Consider the following 27,186-nt stretch of genomic DNA (forward strand, 5'->3'; position numbering starts at 1 on the left):
CTACTGACTTCCACTGGTCATTGCCTTCTGTTATCAGCCTGTTTTCAACAGGCGGAATGATCCCATTTTCAGGGAGCACACCACAGTTACATGAAGATCAACCCTCCCCACTGGTTGTAAAAGATGGTTTCCGTTTTCCGTCATCTCCGAGTGAGAAGCTGTAACACCTGCGATCAGCCAGCAATGTTGTCATACTTAACTTCAGTGCCAGTGAACGGGAAATCAGCTACTGCTACAACTGTGGATTCGAACCAGCAGTCCACCGTTAAATGTCTTCGATTTCCTGTTTTCCTCTCTCTGGTTACAACTTAGCTGCTAGAGCTAATCTTATAATTGAGCACCTTCAAAAAATCTTTTCAAACATTTGTCCAGAATACTTACTTATTCTGACACCCATTTGTAGACCCCATGATACACGCTTTATACTTCCCTAGCACTCCAATCCCCATTTACGTTCCGTGTTGCCGTCTTCCTTTCACAGGTAACCCGCAGAATTAAGATAACGGTTGTTGGAAAAGAAAGTGGGCTTTGGAGTTCACCATCGTTTCTAATCCTGACTCTGCTGCTTACTAGTTATGTGCCTTTGGTAAAAACAGCATGAAGTAATAAAACCTTTGTGCACCTCAGTTTTCTCATCTGGAAAATGAGAATGCTGGCAGTCCCTCCTCTGCAGAGATGTCATGAGAATTACTTAGGCCAGTGTATACCCACGTGGTGTTAATGGCTTCACAAGTTGGTTTCTTTTCCCTCTTCATTCAGAATAAGGACCTCGTGAAGTATAGCCACCATGGCAGCTTCCTCTACAGGAGAGCAATACTAGAGAATGCTGCTCTTTCTTCACAAACCCAAGTTTCCTGTCTTCAATGTCCAGTCTTGGTTAGAGGTCACTTCGATGTGCCAGGGACAGAAAAAGATGTTCATAGGAAACTCGAGACCTTGTCTGAGTTGCAAGTTAACTACAAAGAAGGAAAGCAAGATTTATTTTCAACAAGTTGAAAAAAAAAAAAAAAAAGCTAACAGTGGGATGACTGCAGCACAGGCTAAAATATCGTCAAGGTGAAGCACTAAGAGGAAGGAAACATCCTCAGAAAAGTGCTGTTCATGAGAAATCATTTGTGTTGCTTTCTAAAATGCGAAATTGCCTCCTGAAATATGTTTCCTACAATTCCTCCCGGAGAGAGCCTCCTCTTGTTGTTCGACTAGATAAGATTCTTTTGTAGGACTAATATCGTGTTTTTAAAACACTGTTGGTTGCTATGGCGACCTGATTGCGTGTGATAAAAAGAGCACGTATCCTTTCACTGGGCTGTTACATGACTTCCCGCAGAATTTGGAAGCTTTCTCAGCATACTGTTGGCTTTGCTGGCAGAATCTTGGCAGTGGTGTGCTTTCTGTTTGCCTCTGCTGCATTCTTCTGTAGCTTTGCTGAGGACAGGCTGCATCACCTGAGACTCTGTTGCTACTGCCCTGGAAAGTTAAGGGAGAGCTAGAAAAGATACAGCCAAGATGGGAAACAGCAGTAACGATCACAAAGAGGCTTACCAGAGCTGCTGGGGTGGAGGTGGGAGGAAAAGCAGGTTTTCTGGGGGCAGGCTGGAATGGTGATAGTGACACTCCAAGGCAGCCTGAAAAACACAGCCCCTGGGCAGAAAGGTTCATAGTGTCACCCAATGCACAGCCTTGATGTGAAAATCTAGAGACCTGATTCTCAGCCTGGTTCAAACCCTGTCTTCCCCTGGGGACTTGGAGAACAAGGTTGCTAATGTCTCTGAGCCTCATTTTCTTCTGAAACGTAAAGATAATTCCCCAAGTCCCTTCTCCAATCTTAATCATCTGTTATGGTAGGATCCTGAGTTAGACCAGGACTGCTGAAAGTATGATGCCAAGACTTGCTGGATAACTAAAATCCCTAGGTCTTGTCTCCAATCTTATAAATGAGAAGCTCTGGGTCTGAGGCGCCTCAATCCTCATTTTTTTCTAAATCCTCCAAATAATTACCAAACGCAATAAATACAAGAATACCTATAATAGAGTGTACCCAGGAAAGCAAAGATTTCCAAGAAGGGTCTGAATGTTGGACTTCTGACCATATAGACCAGAGTGGGTTGAATTCTTCTAAGAAAAACATTTGGAAAACTAATAGCTGCCCCCTCTTTGTTGCCCCCAACAACACTAAGTAGCAGTCTCACACATGCCCAGGAATGGGAACAGGAGAGGCAGAGTGTTAGAATTGAAAAAGCAGTCATTCTCAGGTTGTTCCTGCCCAGAAACTTCTGCAGAAGGTCTCCAGCACGTTTTATTCACACCACATTAGAGGTATTAACTTTCCTGCTGATAGGGTTGTCAGATCAAACATAAAGCATCCTGTTTTTGGGGTTTGTGGCTTTTTGTTTGGTGGGGGGTTGGCTGAATCTGGCAAATCTACCTATAAACTCCTATCCCAGCCTGCAGCCAAAGTCACATCAAGGAAAAAGGAAAAAACCTTTCCTCTCTCTCCATTAATAGAATGTGTCATCCTTCTGGTGTGAACAGAAAAAGTTGGCCTAAGATAAGACAAAATAAAGAATAAATAAAACAAGGACCCCAGGGCAGCAGGTGCAAAAGAGAAGTGAGGCAATGGGAATAACTTTCCAGAGAAAGCCATTTTCTCTTTTGCTTTGAGACCTGCCAAAACAACAACTTAAATGTATAACTTCTTAAGCTTTTTAGCTGGCTTTGCTCCAATTAACAGCACAGTGACATCAACATTTTGCAAGTTCTGTCCCAAGTAAGTTGTGTATCAACTGTGAGGGTGGAAGAAGACTCAGACACAGTATAAAAATATAGTCTGTTCTAGCAACAACCTACAGTTTAAAAAAGAAAGGCAGTAACAACAAGACTCATCTCCTTTCCCCTCTCAAAAGAAAAAAAAAAGAAGAAATTATTGGAAGGCTGGATTGAGATAAAAGTGAAATTTTTGAAGCAGGGCAGCCAGCTGGAGCTCACACTCCAGAGTCTTCAAGGTTGAAGCCAAGTGATAGACTGACCCACACACAATTCTTCTGGTCAAATGGGAAAGAGATTAGGCTGAGACCAAGAAAACATGGAAGGCAGTTGTCCTCTCATAGTCCCAGATGTCCTAGCTTCCCAGCTTTTCAATATGTCGACTTGAGCGTCTTCTGGGTGCCTGAAGCTGTGTTGTTTCCTATTTTGGAGACGTTGCCACTGAAGCTAGGGAGAAAAGACATGCACACTTGAAATTATTAGAGATGAAACCAAGTATAGCTGTGAAACAGAAGGGGAGAGATCAACGTGGGCTTGACGTGTCAGCAAATCTGATGCTGGATGAAGAATTTGAAATGAATCTTTTTGGATGTGAAAATGAGGGCTAAAGATATTTGGGGGTGAGAAATAGGGAAATAAGAAGTGGCAGAAAGGAGAGTGTCATGTTGGAAGAAGGGAGGGAGAGGTATGTCCCGGGAAATGCTGGAGGAGGGGCTGATCCAGGCAGTGCTGGATGTTCCCTTTGTCATCCACATTCCTACCTGGGAGCAGTGGTTCAAGGAAAAAGTGTTATGGTACCCAGCCTTCCTCTCCATAGTGAACCAAGCCCTATTGAGATGAGTGGCGTCTTTGGGCTTCCCCAGGACCCTGATGCCAGAGTTGGAAATAATGATGATGTTTGACATGCCATGAAAAAGTTGGTCCTCTGATTTGGGGGCAATGAATCTCTCTGATTATTGCAGGTAAAGGATCTATCCTCAGAAAAAAAAAAAATGGGGATCAGAAGAGGCTTTCATTTGATGCCCAAAAACCTCTATATTTTCTATCTCCCCTTCCAGTGGAAGCCCAGGTCCCAGTCTTTCTTGCCCTTTTCCTCTGCCTCAAAGGAAACTTTTTTGAGTTAAGGAAGATTTTTTTTAAGCTAATACTGAATAGAGAGGGCGATGCTTAACTCAATAGCTAATGGCAGAATTTCAGGTATTAAGCTTATATAAAGTAGTCCATGGTCTAATGTCTGAAAGATACCTGAGAGGTCCTTCATCTAAGGCCCTTTGTCATTTAAATTTGCCATCAAAGATGGAAAAGAATCTTCTCTCTAAAGACATTTAAAGAAGTAGAAATAGTATCATTCTCTCCACTGGGGCTTCTAAATTGTGTGTTTCTCCATGGCTTCCAATCAAAGCCTAAGAGGGCAAGAAGTACAGTCTTTGACCTAGTAGGAGCTCTTTCTAGGTAATTGTGACTACATATTTTGAAAGACAAATTCATTTTTATTTTTAAAATCTTTGTGAAATTCTCATATGTGCTGTCCCATTTGTTTTTTAGCACCTGCTGAAAAAAGAGAGAGAGATAGAGCGCGCTATGGGTAGCAAGAGGGTGAGGGGGCTGCCTGCACAGTGATTGTCAAAATTTGATGAGTATAAGAAGCACTGGGGAGCTTGCTGGGAGAACACACTCCTGGTCCTATCACCCAAAGCTTCTGATTCAATGCATCTGAGGTTAAGCACTTGAATTAACATTTTTACTAAGTGACCCAGTTGATTCAGTTACAGGTGGTCCCTGGCCACACTGACAATCATTTCACAAGACAATAACAGGATATAGAGGTCAAGAATAAGAAACCTTGAGAGGAAACCAAGCAGACTGAGGCCACACATTGGTTAACCAAGAATCACAGAGTGCTCAGTGGGTCAGGCCCCTGTCTGCCAGCTGATAGCAAAACACAGGACCACAGGTATGTTTTCCCCACATGTGTGAAATAGTCCATTTGGGAGCCACAAGAAAAAGCTCCATTTACTTTGGAAGCAGATCAAAATGGCTGCAAGGAACACAATAGACAACAGAGGAGTTGCCATGGCAACCGTAGGAACCATGCTGAGGAAGTCGTGCGTAGGCAAGAAAGGGGAGATGGAGAACTTATGCTAAAGAGAATGCTGTGTGACTTATAAACGCTGCTGTATCTGCACTAACCCCTTTGTATCTCAAATAGTTGTAAAGAAACCAAAAGGACAGAGGAGGAGTTCCTTCCAAAAATGGCTTGCAGATAATGGCTGATGGACAGCTACTCATGAAGCATTATTTGCCTTTTTATCAATTTGTTCCAAATATTCCTAATAATGGAGACTTCACTGACAGCTGAATGGATCAATTAAAAACAAACTCAAACAGGGCATCTGGGTGGCTCAGTTTGTTGGGCGTCTGACTTCGGCTCTGGTCATGATCTCACAGTTCGTGAGTTCCAGCCCCACGTCGAGCTCTGTGATGACGGCTCAGAGCCTGGAGCCTGCTTCAGATTCTATATCTCCCTCTCTCTCTGCTCCTCCCATGCTCATGCTTGCGCGCGCGCGCTCTCTCTCTCTCTCTCAAAAATAAAAACATAAAAAAAACCCTGAAACACAATATTCAAATATAAGGAAGATAAAGACAACTCTGGAAAATGACCACCACAGATTTTTATTTAATTAAAAATATTATACATGTTGTTGCATTTTCATGGAAAATAATGAGTTAAAAAACACCAACAGTGTTAGTTTTTAGAAACTTTCATCACCCCGTTCTGCCACCTGCTGCTTTTTTCTGTCCATGGCATGAACCGTGTGTTAGGAATTGGGGCCCTTGTGAAACTAGAGCTTCCTTGAAGTTCATACCTACAAGACCCCTGGAGTGAGCCATTTTCTTGAGGTTGGTGTTCTATTGAGTTACATCAGATACACCAGTCTGGACTCCCTTGCAAACCTTTGAAAGGAGCTAACATAAAAGCCCAAAGCACATGTCAACACCAATTCAGCTCAACGTGTCTATAAGAATCAGTTATGACCTCATCCAGTTTCCAAGCCAGTTACCAAGTGACTTTGTATTCTACCTGGTGTATTAGTGTCCTGAGCCCCTCCATAAAACTTCCCCTGAACCCATGGTGGGAAGACACTGCCATATAGTGTTTATATTAAAACCATCAGCAAATACACAAAAGCACATGTGGCCCCCATGCACAATACTATCAAATAAAAAAAAAATACATATTGGTACAATACAACCTTTGGAATCACTGGCTAAAATATAGCCACGTGAGTATTTTTAAAGTCTTCATGTAATTCCACATTTAAGAAAAATAACAGCACAAAACTTTAACTTGAAAACATCACTTCAGCTATAAACTTCTCATGTGTAAATACAAAGTGTGTACAATATCATCCTCTCCCTAACTCTCTTCCTTTGTATTCTTTGGATAGCACCACCCCCTAACCCATATCCTTCACCTACAACATAAGACTGCATCCCTATATTGCTCCCGAGTGATGCTTTTACTAAAATTGGATCTGATGTGACAGAAACATCCTGGCTCTGTTTTCCTGCACCTTTGCTTCAAATTGTAGTACACTTCATCTGGATTTTGCATCCAGCTTTATATTAAAGAGAGATGAATCCCCCCCCAAAATACACAAATAAGCAACATAGCTGGATAGCAAAAAGTTAGAATTGCCTCAGCTCTTAGAAATTGGACAATGTTCTTCCTTCTTCATAACGGTGTGTCAATTGATGGGAATAAAATAAGGCTGAAATTGCTTTTCACATTCTGGCTCTGTTGGGGGCATTTTCACATAGACCCCTGTAGTAAGAGGGCTTCTTTTCTTTAGCTGCCAAATGCAAAAAAGGAAACAGTAATTATTATTGAGAAATACAGAAGCCATTTCTAGACATAATAGGACTCATCAAATACTGGGTCCCTACCCTGTTGAAAAATGAATGTTCACCACATACAGAATTCTAAGCCCCAGAAGATTTTCTTGATTCAGCTATTACAACTCACTTTAGGTAAATAACTCTGTGCTATTGACGTAAAATGGCAATCATTTTCCCTGACTGCAAGAGAGGAGTAAGAGACTTTGAGAAAGCTTTAAAAAGGACACCCAAAATGCCTATGGTGATCGACCACATCTTATCTGTGAGGGGAGGAGCTTGATAAGATAATAAACTTCAGTTACTCTGTTCAAGAGCTGTATTTCTCCTATCCACTCCTCATATACTCTTTATAACTTTTTGCCCACATTAGTGCCCATTTTTTATCACCTCCGTAAATTGAGATTCTGTGTCCATGTGGCAGTTTCTAGAAAATGAGGTAAGAAGAATCTACAGCAATTGAACAGGTTGAGTAGAGGATCTTGGAGTCCAGTGAGGGGTAAGGGGAGGGAGAGAAGGAGAGGGAGGGGAAGACAGGAAGCCAGGGAGAGAAAGAGAAGCAGGGAAGAGGTTTGTGTTGACAAAAGCAAGCCATAGACAGAGGTAGATGAAAGGAACCACCAAAAAGAAATCCCGATAGGAGGCCTGAATCCATATTTCCATCTCTTCCACCAACACTGCAATAAATAAAACCTTGTATTCTCATTCACTGGTCTAGAGGGGAGAGCAAGACTCTCCATTTGAGCAGACTGGATAACAGGGAGCCCTGGACAGGTATTGGGTGGACAGCTACAGCTTGGACAAGGAAGGCACAAGCAGGGTGGCACCAAGAGATGGCTTCCAGGTGAAGTGGAGTGACATGAAGGGGGAGACTAAAATCCATCCAGTGGTCTTCTATAGCAGCATTTTGTCCAACTTAATCTTACATTTCAGGGTTATGAAGTACAATTGTCTTGAAGATAAAGTGCAAAACAGCTGCCCCGTGTTGTTCAAATGGTTACTCAAACTGAAACCCTGTTCAGAAGCACACAAACATTCAATGTCAAACACACTCATCTGAAATGTTAGTCATCCTGAAACCTCAAAGGCCAATGCCAAGGGTTCTAGCGTGTTCTTTACCACTGCCCTTCCTTTACCACTGTTCTGCATTTATTGCTTCATCTCCAGAAAACTGAACTCAACAGCATCATTCGGTCAGTTGCTATCACTGGAGGCATCCCCACCAGAAGTGTTGTGTTGTCAGCATTGCACTCACCATTTTGCTCAAAGAAACAGCTGTGATAAGGAAGCTATAAAAAAACAATCCTGAACTGACTGCTGCGAGAATCCAGAGGAGGAAGTCAGAATCTGGGCAAGGTTCAGGATCTGCAACAGAAGACAAAGCACAGCTTCCTTGAGACTCTCTTTAAACTTAAGGGCCCTACTCCCCACCCCACCCCCCACCCATTAGTGAAAAAAAAGAGCTTCCAGACCTTGGTGTCCACCCCTAAGTAAGTCTGACTGCTGGGGGCCACTTCTACAGGAATGTCCTATCAAAGGCCCAAAGTCAAATTTTACAATGCTTATCACTCCAGAGTAAGTGCCCCAACCTCCAGTAGAAAAAAACACTATCCCCAACCCATTTTAGTTTTAGTCAGAACGCTGTTTGGGTCACCACCCATTAACCAGACTCCCATGCAGTATGCCAAAGAACTCTTAAAGAGAATTTCCATAATCCTAAAAATGAACCACCTGAAGTTGAGGAACAAAACTGTTTTCATGCAAAGAAGACAGCAATGCAAAAGGTGTAAGCTTAGTGATAAGGTTTTGCTCACCGATGACATAAATCTGGGTTCCATTGCCCATGCCTGCATAGTAGGGTGGTGGGTACATGAGCTCCACCTTGCAGATGTAGAGTCCCGTGTCCATGGCCCTCAACCCTTGGATGGTGAGGTTCACTTTGTTTCCGCTGGAGATGCCAGTGCAGGTGGAATCATCTAGGAAGGCCAACTCATTCTCCACTGTGTATGTCGCAGCACAGACTTCAGTCATCTGGCTGCCAGTCTGCCTCAGCACAGTCACTCGGACTTCGGCGGCATTGCCTGAAGACCCATATTCACACACGAAGCTGGCGACACCTCGGCTGCTGGCCAGCACCACTGCAGGCTGGGCCACATGCATCCCTAACAAGGGAAAATTAGAGGGAACTCAGTGAACTCCCGCTCACCCGCGACCAGGCTCAGGCAAAATCTCTGGCTGAGGGAAGTGGATCTTTGATGGACACTCTCCAGCTTCACCTTCCAGTCCTTCCCTCCCTTCAGCCAATACTCTTCATCCCTTCCCTTCTCTCCCCACCCATCCCCTCCATCACTCAGCTGACTTCCAGCCCATCTCCATGAAGGTGTTTCCTTACAGAACAGAGTTTCTTGAAGGCAGTTGGTTGTAGCAGGAAGAACATTGATGTGACCAACTGAAGGCCAGGCCCTACCATGAAATATACTTGATTTGGGGTGAGTCATGCCTCCCCTGTAGCCTTCATTTTCCTTCACATGTACTAAGAGAGGATTAGGTCAGATGAGAACAGAGTGCCTTCCACCTCTGATATTCTATGGTTATCACAGAACTACAGGAACTTTAATGGGCAGCAGGGGAAATTTTGGAGGTTGAGGTACAGAATTTCACCTTACCTCTCAATGCATACGTCACAAACCTCTGCCTATATTTACCTGGCCAGAGAGGCTGAGCCCCAGGTCACTGCACCGGACGTCACCTTTCCTAGCATTATTATCAGAAGGAGGGACGCTGCTAGATGAAGGAAGCCACAGAGCAGAGGGCACCGGGTCGTTTCCTCTCTAGGTTGAGGCAACCCTGCTATTAACTTCTGTGGGCTTCCCCTGCCGCCACCACCACCTCTTCCGCCACTCTCTCCTCCACTTGAACACTCTCGTGCTCCTTTGTTCTTTCTCCCTCTGGCTTCTACAGGATAAAGGAAGCCAGCTCTCCATTCAAAAAGGCTTGCATCATCTAAAAAAAACTTTAGCTTCCTGTCAAACTACCTTCCTGCAACTAACTCAGCCCCTCTCCAGTCGATCATACAAGTGACACTCAACACTTGGATGAACCATGCCACTAATTAATTCTGCTCAAACACTTTGATGCCTTGCATACCATTGACTGCAAAAACAAATGAAATAAGTGGCATTTGTGTCCTCTATGATCTAATCCCAACCTATCACTCCAGTCTGAGTTTCCAGGACACCTCTCCCTATGTATAAATGACTCTATAGAAATCGCTCTATCACTAGTCCTTTCTCCCAAGTACCTGAACTGGACAACGTCTGTCCTCACAAGAGAGAACAACATGGTAGCAGCCCTTGCCAGAATTAATCCAGCAGCCCTGGCTGGCTAGATAACAGTCTTCTCTCCCAACCCTCATCTCAGTCTATCAGAGCATCCCCTGAGCATCCTCTGAGCATCTTTTGCACTGTTATAAATCCGTCACAGTATTTAATCAAGTTCTATCCTGTATTAAAGGTTTTTTGCGCACTAATTTGCAGCTTCCGCCCTTGGCTTATAACTCCTAGGAGCGGCCATTATAATCTGCCCATATGAGCACCCAATAATCTTTGTTGTATTGATGCTAAGCCTAAAGACCAAGTTTCCTGCCCTCCCCCCAACCCCCAGGCCAATTTCCAATTATCACCAGTAAATCTGGTCACACTCGATTTTTCAGTGGGAGAATCTCAGTAACAGGTAGAGATAAATTTTCTACAAAGTAAAGGTAATTACTTCTAAGAGTATTTAATCTTTACATGTTCAAAACATGTAGAATAAGAAAATGTATATAAATATATCTTATAATATTATTGGTAATAATTTAATTATGGAATACCTTTGAGCATCCAAGATATATCGTACAAACCACATGGTTTCTTAACTGATATGGTCTAGAGAGAGAGAAGGTTGAAATTCAGTGAGAATGCTCATCATTTTATATGTAGCAAACCTGGAATCAACCTGTAAAGAGCTTTATTTCATCTGAAAACTGGGGAATCTGCATCTGAAATCCACAGATAGGTCAGGTGGCAATTAAGTATCTTAGGCTAAACAGACTGATGGTGTTCTTTCTTCTTCCTTTTCTTTCTTTCTTTCTCTTTGTGTGTGTGTGTGTGTGTGTGTGTGTGTGTGTGTGTGTGTTATGGTTTCAAACTGCTTTCATTTTTTAAATAATTAGCTAACTAGTTTATAGAATTGACTGAAGACCTTAAGACTTTGAATTGAGTAAAGAAGGCTTAAATTTTAAATAAGCCGATTCATTTATAGAAGTGAATTCGAGGATCTTAAAATCTCAAATTGGGTAGGAAAGAAACTTGATATGTTTTGCTTAAATCAATGTTTTTGAAAAAGGAAAATCTTGAGCTCACCCTGATTCCAAGCTCAAATATATTAAGGCCTGTGGAGATCTTTCCTCTTAACTCACTTAACTTTACAGTAATTTCTTCCAATCATATAGAAGTGTATGAAATTGCTTGTCTCCCAAACCAACTCAGATGTATCTATTAAGCTCCTAGTCAGTGCCTGGGACTCTGCTATGAGCTGTATCTCTGCTCATTTGCTGCTGCCAGCTGTCCCCTTTGCTGTCTTGGAATACAGAGTTATCCAAGCCAGGAGTTTGGAGTTTTACCTTTAGCTTCTGGCTTTGTTATAAATCACTGCCCTTGACTGCTGAAAGAAATGAAACCCAGGTGGGAGAAACACCTCCTCCACCTTCATGCTCCAAAAGCTTCACTCACCTTTGGAGAAGACGGGGATAAAGAGAAGAGAAAACAGAGCAGTGCAGGGCCAGGTCCTAGAAGCCAGATCCAGCTGAGCCCCATGCCTCCGGAATCCAAAGCAAGCCATGGCTTTATGGGAGCAGTGTTCAGGTCTTCAGGAAGCAGAGTGAAACCTTTCAGGATCCTGAAGCTTTGAAATGTGTTTGAACCCACACAGAATCAAGGACTTTATATAGTTGGCTTTGATCCCAGGTATGTACTATACATGTGCACACACAAGAGGCACCTGAATAGAAAGCCTTTTTGTTTTGGTTTTACGAGAAAGGAAGTCGTGGGTTTAGCTGTTACGTCGAAAAGATAACCTCAAACACTCAAAGTAAAACTGAACAAAACAAGCCAATCCATGGATGGAAAATGCACTCAATTTGAAACTGAAGCTTCTTGCTCACTTTGAGGATAAGTGGAGACTTGGAGAATTTCCTGGAGTGCAGGAGTCTCCCTAAGTCCCAATTATGTCCAATTATCTAGGCATCTTTTACCACCCAATTCACTTCGTTCACATCTCCAAAACTATGAAGCTGCTGGTTCTGAGCCCTTGACCCAATGACAGCAGTAGTCTGTAGACATTATTAATAAAAGCTCTGTATTCACCATCTCTGGCAAGCTTACAAATAAGAGTTTATTTCTCCAAGCTCCATTGAGCATTTTGTTGAGAGAAAATACCAAAATCACAAGAAATGAATGATTTTGCTTCTGGTTTGCAAATTAGGAAAGAATTCGGGTACTCTCGAAAGCCTTCATAAAGACAAAATAGAGTTGGAGACATTCCAGCAAACATCAGCCAAAATAATCCAAGAGATTCTTCCTTAAGAAGATGGACATTTTTTTTCTGAAGAGAATTTTTCAAGTATAAAATCCAAGAACTAAGGTTAAATATGACTGAAGTTCCTAAATGTATGAAAGCTGTAAACAGTACAAGTGTTCATTCTATAAGAGAATACTAAACATTGGGGCCACCTACCGTAAAACTGATGAGTTTTCATATACTTCAATAACAAAAGAGACATTTATTGAAAACCTATGCCAGTTACATGGTATGTGCACTTAGATTGAATGGGGACCAGACAAAACACAGTTAATGACTTAAGGGACTTCTAGGAGATTGACATGCAAACAGACATTTATAGCATGAATAGATGTTTGCCTATTCCAGCCCTTCACGGTTTCCCATTGTCCATATAGCTCAGCACAACAGAGGAGGCTCTATAGAATATGGACCTAATGCCTCTCTTGTGAGCCTGTCTTCCAGCATTCCCACACATGACCCCTTCTTCCGTTTGTCCTTTCTCCAAAACACCTCTTTTGGGTCTCATCAACTTTATGCGGTTCCAATGCCTATTTTCTCCCAATATCTAATCCTCCTTCTCATCGTCCAGGAGTTAACCAACATGACAGCCTCTCCTGAGGCCTTTTTCTGTACTCTCCTACCACCTTATATAAGCCTTCCAACCCAGCTGAGATGCCAACAGGCAAGAGCAACCTAATGGGCTTTTACTAGGGGCCAGATCCCAGATAGGTCACTGAAGATACAAAAGTGAAAATTGTATGTTCCTGCCCTTGAGAGGAGACACAGCAGAAGGAGTGGGAGATAGTTACACCCGTGATCATGACAGAATAGAGAAATGCTGGAATTGAAGTATCTTGCACAGCCATAGAGGAGCAGAAGCCGTTGGTTCAGCCTGTGGAAGTCAGAAAGGGCTTCTCAGAGAAAGTAAAACCTGAGCTTATTATTGAGGACAAGAGCAAGGGCTGGGTATTGAAACAAAAAGAACAATATGTGCCAAGATTGGAAAGGGCATAAAGCACTCATTATGGCCAGAGGACAAGACAAGTATGGGAATCCACAGTAGGTGGAAGCTGATGCTCTTAGCACTGAGGGTGAATGCACCAAAAAGGAGCAAATTGGCATGGCTGAGTTCACATTTTAGGGAAATTCCTGCTTGCACGGGAGAAAGGATGGGGAGGATAAGTTCAAGAAGAAGTAAGATGTAACCAGGAAAACCAAGAAGGAGGCTATTGCTATACCCCAGGCAACCAGGAATTGACAAACTTCTTCTGTAAAAAGACTGACAGTAAATATATTAGGCTTTGCAAGTCATATGGTCCCTGTTGCCACTACTCAACTCCACTGTTATAGGGTGAAAATAGCCACAGAAAATACATAAATGAAAGGGCATGGCTATGTTCCAATAAAACATTATTCACAATATCAATTATACCCTAATTTAAAAAAAAAAAAAAAGAACATTATTTACAAAAACAGGTGGAGGCTGGATTTGGCCTGCAGACCGTGGTTTGCCAATTCCTGGTGTAAAGTAAGGCAGTGACAGCAGTGGTGACAGGTTCCTAAGAGGACTATTCCAAAGGCAGTGAATGCATAGAGAACACCAAATTTATGGCTTAAGAGGTACTGTCGTACTGTGACAGTTCAAATGTTTGTCAATTTTATCTCATCCAAGTCTCAAAACAAGGCAGGGATCATAGGTTTTCTCAATTTATAAAAGGTAAAACCAAGGCACTAAGACTTGAATTTATCCAATCCCCCATTGTCAGTGGTAGAGCCAGGATCTGAAGTGGGAAATGCTGTTCACCACTGCACTAAAGGTTTTAATGTCCAAGAGAACTAGATTTGAATCCTAGTATGAAGACTTGCTAGCTGTTGATCTGGGGCTCAGAGCCCAAAGTCTTCCAGAAAATAGTGACTACAACTCAAGGCTCTTGTAAGGATTAAATGAGATAATGCATATAGCATGTATAAAAGAACTATGGTATCTGGATATTCAAGAAAGCTCGTTGAGAAAACAGAGGTACAATTTCCGGGAATAGGGAAGGAACATAAGCAGATCAGGAAATGAAGATGATGAGTTCCATTTGGGTACATTGAGTTTATCTACAGAATGCAAGGGGGAAAGACTCCAAAACGATTGCTAATATGGTCTGGAGCACAGGAGAATGATCTGAGTTAAGACATTAGTTTAGGCAACCATGAAGCCACTGATGAAAATTTCACAGGCAAGTTTTCAGGTGAACGCTCTATAAACATTTGTTAAATGAATAGATAAAGGAGTGAAAACAGTTTAATATAAGAAGACATGAAGGTTGTAATAGGAACTTTCAAAGAAGCTTACCAGGTTCCCTAATCATACTTTCATGAACTATTTCTGCAATAGCAAGAGAATTCGATTGTTTTGAAAAACACTAGATAAAAAGAATGTTGGTGAAAAAGATATATTCTTTTCCCATGTGTCATCCCATAGATTATTTGATAATTAGAAAGGGGAAAAGATAATGGATAAATCTAGCAGATACTGCTTTAACCAAGTGATCAAACTAAAGATCACCCATGATGAGACATTTTGACATCATGTGACTCCAGATATAACGCACTGAGAAGAACACGACACATCTGTAGTAGTATTGCCAAAATGGGTTAAATTGAATCTAATCGTGAGAAAACAATTAGGCAAATCCATATTGGGATCATTCTGCAAAACAACTGGCCTTCAAAATGGGCCTTTGCTTCTTCAAAAATGTCAATATCGTGAAAGATTTTAAGAAGAAAAAACCTTGAAAATTGTTCTAGATTAAAGGAGACTAAGGAGACATGATGATAAAATCCAATGTGTGATCCTTGATTTAAAAATAATAACTGGGGCGCCTGGGTGGCGCAGTCGGTTAAGCGTCCGACTTCAGCCAGGTCACGATCTCGCGGTCCGTGAGTTCGAGCCCCGCGTCAGGCTCTGGGCTGATGGCTCGGAGCCTGGAGCCTGTTTCCGATTCTGTGTGTCTCTCTCTCTCTGCCCCTCCCCCGTTCATGCTCTGTCTCTCTCTGTCCCAAAAATAAAAATAAAAAATGTTGAAAAAAAAAATTAAAAAAAAAATAAAATAAAATAAAAATAATAACTACATAGCACCTTATAGAGACACTTGGGGAAATTTGAATTTAGACTATATTTGACAATAGGATTGTATTAATGTTAAATTTGCTGAGTGTGATCATTTAACTGGGGTTTTGTAGGGAAACATTCTGTTTTTATATGATGTTTGCTTAAGCATTCAGGGATAAAGTCTCAGGATGTCAGTAAATAACCCTCAAATGGCTCAACAAAAATACGGGTGTATGTTTGTGTTAGCCCAGAGAGAAAAAGAATAAAACAACAGAGACAAAATATTAACAACTGGTGAAGCTAAGTGAAGAGTATATCTGTGTGTTCATGATACTATTCTTAAAAATTCTTTGCAAGATTGAAGTTTTTCAAAATAAAAGGCTGAACGCAAAAATTGTAGAACCACTATTACTATGGAAGGCACTATACCACAGATAAGCAGACTGAAATTTAGAGAAAGGAAGTGACTTGCCCAAGGTTGTTATTCACCCCCCTTCCTTACATCCATTTTCCACCTGGGAGGCAGACCCACAGGGACAACTGGGTTCCCTGGCAGATTGGCTTCTGGGAGGGACCAGCGGATGGGAAGCACCTGAAGAAGATCCAAAGGAAGGAGGGCAGAGATCAGGATATTTCTTCTCTCTCCCAGATTCAGGGCCTTATCTCTGGCAGTAACAGTAGCTCTGCACAGCTACAGCTTTTGTTGAGTACCGCCTGCCCCTTCTATGAGCCAATTCTCACTATTTCTTCCCCCAGTCCTTTCAGTATTGGGAGTGGACCACCTTCCAGGGTTGCTAGCATCTGTGTGCATTAACATCTTCTATTCCTGACCCTCCTAATACCTCTTAAAGTAGTCCTTTTGCTGAATCTCTCATTTGAACCGCCTGTTTGCTGTAGAGTCCCTGGTTGATTTAGTCCCACAGCTGATAAGCAGCAAAAACTGGATTTAAATTCTGGTCTCATTCCCATCCAGCACTTACTTTTTCCCTATTATCTCATGTACAATAATAACATATTTATTACAGTCAATTCTGTGCAATTCTTCTATCTCACCTATATCAAATTCTATTTCCATGGCACTCACACATTCACCCTAGCATCTAACTAGGGCCTCCTTTGTACATAATAGGTGATAGAGAATTTCTGCATTTCGATTTAGGTCTCAACCCATTTTATGTTTCTGGCATCTCATTTCCAGCTCTGGGAAAAGGGCTAGTAAGTAAGGATTCAATCAGGGGACTGACAGATACTAACAAGCCTAGCACAGTGGTGAAGAGTATGACTGGAGTTCAAATCCTAACTCTACTGCATGATGTGTGATCTTAGGTACAGTTTTTGAACTTCTTTGATCCTGAGCTTCCTCATCTGTAAGATAAATATAGCTAATTATGGTAGCTATCTTATAGGGTTATTGTGATGATTCAGTGAGACTATGCCAATAAAATGTTGAAAACTCTGCCTATAGTACATGCTCAGTAAATGTTAGCTTATATGTTAAATACGGAGAAAACTATGGGTTTCAAACTTCAGCTGTTATATAAACCCTTTCATTATCATCTCTAATGAATGAGTGGTACATCAGACTTAAGCCAGGGACTGACTATTCTAATACTCACACACTTACTAAATTTCTGCTATCGGTGTTCCCATCAGTATCGGAAACCAAATAGCTTATTGTAACTCACATTAGACATAACCTAAGGATATTGTAAGCTCTCAGTTATTCAGTGGTTGAATACTCAAATGTCTGGGGGTACTACATCCTTGGATATTTTCATTTCAGGGTAGAAAGGGGAGAGTCGGTTTTGTTATTTACTTTTACCACCCCAACAACAGCAACAAAAAAGGTTGGTGGTAGAGGAAATGAAAATAATTGGCTAAAATTAGGGCTTGGGGATTCACTGTGATTTCATTTCCTCACTATCTTCCTGTATCCTACTAGCTTGAGTAAACCCCAGACTGGTTTTGTAGTACTCTTAGTGGTTACTGGATTTGAAAGATCTCTCAAGATTTGCATAATTTCAAGTGATGCCTACAGTGGGTGTCTTCAGAATTCCAGATGAGATATAGTTTGGGTAGGGTAACTGCATTATTTTACTTAATTATAAAACTCCTCTGAATTTATAAAGCTCATTCTGAGATTAATTGGACTTTTCAGTTTTATTAAGCTTTTTTTTTCCCTAACCCTCCTCCTATTATCCTTTCCCCAACTAGCTTACCCCAAAACCAACCTTTTGCTGAAAGATGTGCACCTGGCATTGACTGCGGTACATACTGCAAAACATCCTTTGCTTGATGGTTTCAGATGTAATGGGAGGAATGAAAAGTCTAATATTTGCATAGCCTGCAGTTTCAGGACATCCCATTACGTTGAGCCTATTATCATGCCTAATTAAGGTTATATACTCTGTTTTTGTGCTAATTAGCTCATCACAGTACAACTCCTTTCAAAATTGACTTCAAAGGAAAAAGAAAATCATCTACTCAAGTGATTGCTAAAGAAGGACCTATCAATCATCTCACTTCGAAAGAGAGCTAAGAGAAAGGAAACGATATGCAAAGTGACTGGAAAGAAATTTTAGCTTCATTACCATTAAAGGGTGAAAATATGGGCTGGGCAAGAACTCACTTAAATAAATGTGGTAGATTAATTTTCAGTCCCTAGGGAGCTGTAATCTACATCATAAAGTCAGGTAAAAATGGATGCTTCTGAGCTGTGGACCTTCTGACAGCCCCTTTGTGGGGAAAATAGAATAGATTACTGCTGTCCTTTCAGTCTACATTGTCACCTTGCTGAGGGTAAAGTGAAAAGGGTTGTCAGGGAAGCTAAGTTTTATTTGCTGATCTTAATGACAAAATGAAATGCTGAAACCACTTCAGTTGAAGGCTAATCCTATCTGTCAGAGCTTCACTTACGTAGAAATGAAAACAAATATTTTTGAATGAATAAATGACAAAGTCGTTTGTAGGAAGAATCTACGTTCCAATTGCCTAAGCTCCTTACTTTATATGATTAAACCTTTTTGAATATCTTATCTCCATGTATATATAATGGTCTCTTATTATATTTCTGATTTAGCCATTATCATCTCTGATTTTTCCCTCAATCTCCTTAACTTCTCACACCTAAAAATAAGATTAAATTTGGATTGGGTTTTAGTCTTAATCCTTCACCCCTGTTGCAACATAGCCAACCATGAATAATTTGGGTGAGGGACTTTATTAAAAGCCAGGAATAGACATTTTCAAAACAGGTAACCTCTTTATTTTACGGATCAGAGAACTGATGTTGAAAGTTAATTGACTTGCCCAATATCACACATTTAGGGTTTATCCCTGTGCATGTAGATCTTATTTCTTTATCATCAAGAAGAAATAAAAAGAAAAAAGAACAAGGCAAGGGTAAATAGTCTTGTATTTGACCTATGATGCACCCCAGCTCACCCCACCTGAATGATAAACCCAGAGTACACCTGATTCCCATTTGGAACAAGTTGAGATAGCCCAGGATTATTTCCATTTTACAAAAGCAGAAATGTCACAAGTCACTAATGTTTTCTTGTCCTAGTGCAAGCTCAGAGTGTGACTGAAAATTGTCTTTAATGCTGAATAACCACCCAACCTCAAAGAGTTACAAGCTCTCTCTAAAGAGTAACATTGGAAGTACCAAACATTTGATGGAATCCATTTCTCTAATGATAGTTGTGGCCTGTATAATCTGAGCTTCAAGAACTTATTTCAGTTTCTTGGTTACAGAGGCAATCACTGTTTTCACGTTTTGAGCTGTGTTATTTCTAGCCCTACTGCCATTGTAGCATTTGAATGATTTCAGGCCATGACCTCCTTCACACCTCCAGTTCATAGGAAACTTTTACGTTCACACCTTAAGCATAGAAAAGGAGTGTCTTTGCTCCTTTGCAGTGTGAGCATTAGCAGCTATGATGGTGGAGAAATGTGTATTAGATAATAAGGAGCACAGTGTATTTGCACAGCCTATTGCAGGCATTGAATCCTAGAAGAAACGTTAGTTTTGCTCTCCCATTTTACAGAGGACAAAAGAAAGACCCGGGGAGGTGAAGTGATCTACCCCAAATTACATGCATAGCCTATTGGTGGCAGAACCGAAATGAGGCCCCAAAGTCCTTAACTTAAAGTCTCTTCTCACTATGCCTTCACTATCATCCACCATCTTCCCAAGACCCCTTAAACTAACATGTCTTCTGGTTTTAATTTCCTGCAAGTTTACAACTTGAAGCCCAGCCCCAACAAACTTCCTCATAGGTTTTTGGTACCGACAAACACAAATCAGCAAGTCAGATTTTGAGTAAAAATTAAAAATTACGGTCTTACAGCAATACCAAAAACAACAGGCAAAAGATGGAAACAACCCAAGTGACCATCAACTGACAAATGGATAAAGAAAATGTGCTACATCCACTCAATAGAATATTATACAGCCATAAAGATAAATGAAGTACTGATGCATGCCTGACTACGGATAAACCTTGAAAACATCATGCTGTGTGAAAGAAGCCAGACACAAAAGGCCACATATTGTATGGTCCATTTATATGAAATACCAAGAATAGGCAAGTCCTTAGAGACAGAAAGCAGACCATTGACTGCCAGGTATTGTGGGGAGGGGGGAATGGAAAGTGGCTATTTGATGGTACAGGATTTCTTTTGGGTGTGATGAAAACATTCTTGAATTAGATAATGGTGATGGTTGCACAACATAATGAATGTATTAAATACCACTGAATTATATACTTTTAAATGTTTAAAATGGTAATTTTATGTGTCCTTTACCACACATACATACATATACAATACGGTTATGATGATGGATTCAATTGGCATTAACCATCTTAGAAAGCATACCACTGGTCTTACGATATGTGTTGACCATACGTTTTGCTCTTCTCTGAATGTAATCTGGACAAAATCTATAGCCAAGTTGACTACACTCCAAGTGTAAAAAGAATGAACTGGTAAATGCATCATTAACTGGCTGAGGCAAGGGAGAAATATTCTTGTTTTTCCTCATCATCTACAATTCTGACCACACATCACACTGAATCATAACCAGCAAGAATCTGAGATATGGATCATTTGGCTTTGCCTTTCCCTGGGCACAGTTTTCTAACAGGTTACTCAGTTGTGGAATAACTAAATGAGATGGAGAGAGGCCATGTAGGAAATTTTGGCTCAGTGAACTATATGATTCAAGCATGTTTTAGGAGAATATAATTTGAGAGCAGCTGGTTGCATTTAGCAGCTTTCCTTAGCAGGCCCCATACCATGGATTATGCTCTAAGAGGAAAATCTCTGTCCCAGAGCTTCATCCATGAGCAGGAAACTGAATAATTGCACTTACATGAGCACATCAGAGCCTGCTGAAGGCAGTAAGAGTAATGCACTGAAATGAAAACCCAGGGTCTGCAGTCTTTGTCTGGCACATACATAGAGCCCAGCTTCCATGCCCATCTAAGAGAATCCTGTTACAGAAATGACACTGACTTTAAAATCCTGAGGAATCCATTGCTTATCGTTTTTGTCATTTCTCAACATTATTTGAGTTCATTCTGATCACATACAGTTCTTACCCTACATGAAAACTTTGCAGTTCTGGTCATTTGTGTTATCTGGTTAAAAAATACTGACAAGTAGAATATACCACAAACATTTGTTTCCTGTCCTCCCAAAACATAAGCAGGTCAAGAAACATCAGTCAACTGTATCCCCTGCATTTTACCTTTTGGATAAGATAGACAATGTGTACTGAAGAACATATGAGGTTGTTAGAAATTTTTAATGCATGATGATACAAGAAAGTTAAAGGAAGTTATGATTTTTCAAAATTAAATCTTTGCTACTGGAATTTATTATCCTGATTTATAAGACAAATTCAGGAACCAAGTTTGTGATGATAAATATATCGAGCAAATGCAATTTTTTTTCTTATCACTTGGAACCACTGTTTGTATTTGAGAAAACAAATTACTTGCAAATCCTCTGACTCTGTCTAGATATGCAGGCCTTCTTTTAATTAGCATCATAAACTGTCTATGTAAGTCAATGGCCTTTGTAAATCTGAATATATTCAAGGACTTCAACATCTCCTATATCAAAAAAATAAACTGGAAGGGAAATCCACAAGATTTTTTAATTTAAGAGAATGGAAGTAAAGAGGAAAATGAGAAGAAAGAATAAGAGAAATGAGAAGCAAATGGAGCAGAGAAAAAAAAGACAAAGCAGAAACTTTAAATGAAGGATAATTTGCATATATTCAAAGAAATATCAATTCCGACCCATCTGACAGAATTAATCAACCATAAGAGAACATTGGTTTTGATTGTGGGTGGAACTTTCATAAAATTCCAAAAACCTCTTGAAATCACAAAGCCCCTAAAAAGATGCTCTGCTAGATGTTTTTATACAAAGAATGTGCAGATAATGTCATTCTAGTACTAAAGTTAGCAAATAAAATGATTGTGATTGATAAGACTCATAGAACCAGTTTTAAAAGTCTTTAACTCAAATTACTGCAGCATAAATGTTTTGTTTTGTTTTTTTTAAGTCACCAACTTAAAAGTCAGGAAACTCTTACTTAGATTTAGCCACATTGCTATGACACTGGTTAGACAATAATTTTTTATAGACTTCTAGCAGTTTGGGATGTCACCTAGATTGACTGCCTCAAGCCCTGTTGTTCTGGTACCCGGATTTCAATTTGAAGCTTTAAAGATTGAAAACTAATTAGTAAAATCTACAAATTGTTTTCTATAAGATATTTTCAATAAATTCTGAGACAATTGACCTTTACCACTGTGTTTTCCAGCAAACATTTAGCCCAGCTAAAACATATCAGGGGAAGATATGATTTTCTCACACTCTCTAACTCTGATTTATTGTTTCAGGGTTGGTTGTAGCAAATAAGGAGTAAAATGCATAAAATGGTGACATGGGATTTAAGAGTTTTGAATTATAGATGTGGTTCTAATGCTACCTAAATGGAAATCAGTTTAATTATATAATCTCGCTAGTTTAATTTTCTCATCTGTGAAAATGAGGAGGCTCAATTAGAAAGAAACTCTAACTTTCAGCCCTAAATAATTTTTAATTAAAAGCATATTTTCCCTTCATGATATGTAAATGGAAAAAGCAGGTTAGAAAACTGTATTTAGAATATGATTCATTTTGTAAAAATAAAGTGAAAATACATGCAGAATTATATACAGCAACATGCTACCAGTGATTATAGAATTTTTATTCTCTTACCTCTATTTTCCATCTTTCTGAATGTATATGTATTATTTGTGACTAGAAAAATAAGATATTACAAGCCATATAAATTAAAGTCTTTATTGTTTATAGAACACTAAGTATATACCCGTTCATCAGAACTTGAACATTCCTATTTTGGGGGAAAAAAAAATGAAAGAAGATTCATGCAGAGATTTGAAATATAAGATGAGTTTATACAAGAACTCTGGTTTCTGAAATATCAACCAAAGAAGGAATTTCACCAGCACAACGTATTGTAGCATCAACTTCTCTACTTTTGTGACCGCATTGGCATCACAATACTCTGAAAGCACTTCTTGTGTTAATTTTCCTAGAACATGGTGAAAAACATCGTATATGTTCAGAAACACACTCTTTTTCCCAAATATAAGTAATGTGTTGGATATGGTTAATTGGACATGCAAATAAATGGATTATGTGACCAGTATAGGAGAAAGACATTAGTGCGGTAAATTTTAGAAGAGGAAGTAGTCTAAGTTATCCAGGCCCTAATATACTGAGATCTTGAATATGGGAATCAGAACTTTAAGGTCCATCTCTTGCCCTTTGACTGTTTGTGAAAAAGAGAAAGTGATCCTCACAGGCAGATGGTTAGGCCTGGCTTCATATCATCTGCAGACTTTGCATTCTCTAAGTGTATGTCCTTGGTTTCCAACTTGACAGAAATCATTCAAGACATACCATGCAGGTCATTCAAACATCACTCTCAGTTGAACATGGACTTCAGGTGTCGTGGGGAAAATCTGTCAGAATCAGATATTCAGTAATATAAATTAGACACGATACTTAGCATACAAAGACAGAAAATTCAAGAACTAACTCTAAGCATTTTTAAAATTATCTGGCCAATTCCTCTATGTCAGAATTCCTACTTAAAAGTATCTTTTGATGTGCTATGGGAGTCCAGTTGAAGGCTCCTAACCATGCCAGCCTCTTCCCTGGCAGAAGGAAGCAAGAGAAAGAGAAGTTCTTCTTGGAGCCCTACATTCAAGGCGATGCTCCACTATTTCACAAAGAGAATTCCAAGGAAATGTAAGGCTGACTGGCTTCCCACAACTCATTATAGTTAAAAAGCAAAACCAAACAAAAACTTTCAGTGATAAAAGGTTCAATCGCTTTATCTAAAATTGCAAATTCAAATGACTGCAGCCCTTCAAATATGTCGTCTTGGAAGGTTATATTTTTCCAGTGATACTGTCATTGTTCAGAAAATCCCTGGGATGCCACTTTTGGAATTATTCTCATTTTTATGGAGGGGGAAAAAACGCAGTGTCTTATTACTGTATGGTCATATCTTGGTGTTTTAACCACCAACATCCCTCAGATAATGAGGAAATTGTTGTCGGTGGGAGGGAATATCAAATTATTATTCATATAAATAAGTGTTACCTTTGAAGATGTTGGAAGGATTGTGCTATATACAGGCCTTCAAATACCAAGAACATTTTCTGTAATGGTGGCAGCACTAGAACAGGGATGAACATCTTAGATTCGAGTGGGAGTCACGACCCTACTCCATGGCCACACAAAGCAAGTGTAACATGGGGAGGAAGGCTGATTCTCTCATTAGCCATCACTACGGCAGAACTGCAGCTGAACTTCAGGCCCCTGGGGGACTAGATGGTGAGTTATGCCAAACCTTCGCAGGGCACAATTTAAGTAACAGCACTGGAGCCCACAGAAAAGAGATTGTACACAGCGAGTAAAGCACAAAAAGTAGGACTCCAGGCAGATAGTAGCCTGATACTTCTTTATTCAGAAAGCCTGTCCACATACTGATGAGCCCCAGACCCCAAGATACAAACATGGAGATCAGGTCAGGGTTTCTGGCCCCAGGGGAAGGGCAAGACAGAGCAAGACACTCAGAAGTCTCAAAGCAGAAACTCAGTCCTCTGAGATGCAGACAAAGGGACTTAGAGGAAATCTAAGGCTTACCTGAGTATGGCAGGAGCCCAGTGGCCATTTTCCAAAGTGACAGTCCCGTGGTCAGAACTTCATTGGATCTAAGTCTTGGATAGTGACTAATGCAAGCCTCATTCAGTGAAGGACTGAGAATTTTAAAACCCTTAAAACTTCAGTTAGGAAAAACAGGGCCTGCAGGTGAGGCAAGACATTTGGGGACACAGATGAAGAAAACTGATCAATATAGAGATATGAGACATAAATAGAGCTGATTGGATACCTAAGATCACTTTCTGAAGAGGCTATCACTCATAAATTCTGAAACATTATTTTAGAATATCTATCACTTTATTGGCAAACCTAACAAGAAAACTTCCATGCTTCCTTTTCTTCTGGGTTTAGTGTCCTTAGAAGAGTGCTATTGTGCTCCATGGATTGATGGGATTTTCTAGTCACTACTTTTTTTAAATTAAACTATCCAAGTTTAGTTGGGTTGAAACCAGACCGTGGTTTTCAAAGAGCAGACGAATTGAGACCAGACTATATTCTAAACTCCCCCACATTCTGGTTTCATTATGTTCTTGAAACCCAGACCAATTTTATGAAAAGAATTGACAAAAGTGGGCTTGATTCTTAGCAAACCTGACCCAGTTAGAACCTGACGTTGGACTAAAATCGGCTTTAATTTGGGGGTGCAGTGCTAACCGTAGAAGTGAAACTGAATATGTGCAAATGCGTAAGAACTGAAGAGGAGGAAAAAATTATTAAGTGATAAATTTATTAACCCAAATCTCCTAGCAATCAGTGGACAATAACTGGTAAGAAAATATTTCCAGATCTAAAAGCCCAGCAATTACCCTAAGATCATAATTCTAAAATAACTTTTCTGATTAAGTTCAAACTTTCCAAGAACATTCACCTTTTATCCGAAACCAAACCATGAGAAATTTCAAACTAAAAGTCATTGTAAACTGCTTGCATGAGAATTGTGTTTTCATGATGGAACTATTGAGTAATCATTGTCATTCACTAACTATACAATATTAAGGCAAGAGACAAAAAGTCACTGGGGCCAGAAAAGAGAGAAGGAGAGAAAAGGAAAGAGAAGAGAGAAGGGGTATGGGGATTAAGGAATGAAACAACAAAAGAAGAAAGGGAGGAAGGAAGGAGGGAAGCCAGAGTGGACAAGGGTTGTTAAGACCATGGTTTCTCAGAGAAAGTCAGTTCTGACCAAACCCCTTGGAAGCAGAATACTGTTAATCTTAGTCCAACTGCTTCTCAGAAATATCATTTTTCTTGGTGCAGCATCTGCCATCTGGCGCAATCCTCAGGAGCTCTATCTCCAGGGAATCACAAAGTAGTTGAGCTAATATTGATACTCAGCTCCTGCTGTTATTATCTCTGTAAGCCAAAGTTTCTCAACTTCAGAACTATTGACATTTTTTTACTGAAATGGGATTAAGCATGCAAAGGTCTTATTAGGAGAAGTATCTTTGAAAGAAAATGGGGAGGGAGATGGGGAAAGCTGGAAGAACCATCAGATATTTATGCAAAGCTGGCCCCTAAGGGAAGGAGAGTGGGAGGGAAGGTTGGGTGGAAGCATGCTAGACCCCTATACAGTCTAGGAGAGGTTTGGCAAGAGTGTCAGTGGTCCTTGAGCCAAGGTGAACCATCTGGAACAGGCTTGCTTTAGAATTTTTGCCACTCAGAGTTATTGGCTAGGAGCAGCCCATGGGAGGCAATGCCTCAGTATAAACAGGGCTATGGATGTCAGAGTGCCCCAGCTTGGGTCTCTGGTCCATAACCCTCCTTACAGTAGGGGATTTGTGAGGTTTATTTTCATAATCCACCCCTTGTGCCACATGGATCCACTTTTCCACTTAGGTTCAGGCAGCTTCTCTTCCACTTTTCCTATGAGCCTTTCTTCCTGAGGGAAAACTCAAAAGAGGGAAGTTAGTGGATGAACAACAACCCTCATCATTGCAATTGACCTCAAGCCCATAACGAGTCTTCCTCCTCTCCCTCCCCCAGTCTTCATTCTAAATTCCTTCCCCACATTCTTAGCTATCACTTCAGTAGACCTGGGTGAGTTACCTCCTGATGTGACCCAAACCTTCATTTCTGATTATCTGACCCCTTGAAAATCATATCCTTCACAGTTCTGGGTAGCTACACATGTTTGTTCATAGTTAAAATAGGTCAAGAGTACCAGGAAACATCCAAGTAGATCATCTGTGTGCCACATGTAATCCTCCCTGTCCCATTGTGTAGAAGCAGCCTTATCTCCTCCTGTGATCGTTGTCAATTACCTCTACCAGTGTGGTGAAACTGCTTTTTGCCTGCTGATCCTGGGACAGAGGACTCCGAGGCATCCTCATGGCAGCCATAATCTGTAGTTCTTGGGGAGTCTTTCTGTGTCTTCTAGCAAGAAAGTGTTCCTCATCAGTAGCAGAGACCGAAAGCACAAAATCTTCTAATGGGTCAATGGGAGTGGTGGTAAATGGGCTCACTTCCTCTTCCACCCCTTCATTCTTTGACTCATGTTCCCTTTCTACTGGATACACAGCACAAAATAGGAGTCTCTGATTTAGTAAATGCATTGCATACTAAAGGAA

At 40.5% G+C, this 27,186-nt stretch overlaps 1 protein-coding gene across 6 annotated transcripts; it reads right to left on the minus strand.

Annotated features, from left to right (window-relative positions):
* Positions 1–5,413: 5,413 nt before the first annotated feature.
* Positions 5,414–27,186, minus strand: CTLA4 (cytotoxic T-lymphocyte associated protein 4). 6 transcript variants are annotated; one of them, XM_058708008.1, is made up of 8 exons: positions 26,881–26,983; positions 23,351–23,412; positions 20,739–20,859; positions 11,433–11,566; positions 10,532–10,586; positions 8,475–8,822; positions 7,916–8,025; positions 5,414–6,617 (listed from the first exon to the last, which is right to left on the minus strand). In XM_058708008.1, exons 2-8 carry the CDS (start codon positions 23,360–23,362, stop codon positions 6,513–6,515), a joined length of 885 nt encoding a protein of 294 aa, XP_058563991.1. In that variant the 5' UTR covers positions 23,363–23,412; positions 26,881–26,983; the 3' UTR covers positions 5,414–6,512. The 6 variants fall into 6 exon arrangements, with proteins under 6 accessions (XP_058563991.1, XP_058563975.1, XP_058563999.1 ...); XM_058707992.1 differs by lacking the exon at positions 23,351–23,412 and having other exon boundaries at positions 26,881–27,186; XM_058708016.1 differs by lacking the exon at positions 10,532–10,586 and having other exon boundaries at positions 23,251–23,412; positions 26,881–26,928.

The sequence above is a fragment of the Neofelis nebulosa genome, chromosome 2 (assembly GCF_028018385.1).
Source record: "Neofelis nebulosa isolate mNeoNeb1 chromosome 2, mNeoNeb1.pri, whole genome shotgun sequence".
Classification (NCBI taxonomy): domain Eukaryota; kingdom Metazoa; phylum Chordata; class Mammalia; order Carnivora; family Felidae; genus Neofelis; species Neofelis nebulosa.

Coding starts and splice junctions, on each gene's coding strand:
- CTLA4 (XM_058707992.1), bottom strand. CDS start 27,171: ATGCATTTACTAAATCAGAGACTCCTATTTTGTGCTGTGTATCCAGTA. Junction 8,823..10,531: donor TATATCTTGGATGCTCAAAG/GTATTCCATAAT, acceptor TTCCCTTGTTAG/GGATGCATGTGGCCCAGCCT. Junction 8,026..8,474: donor AACCCAGATTTATGTCATCG/GTGAGCAAAACC, acceptor CTTCTGTTGCAG/ATCCTGAACCTTGCCCAGAT.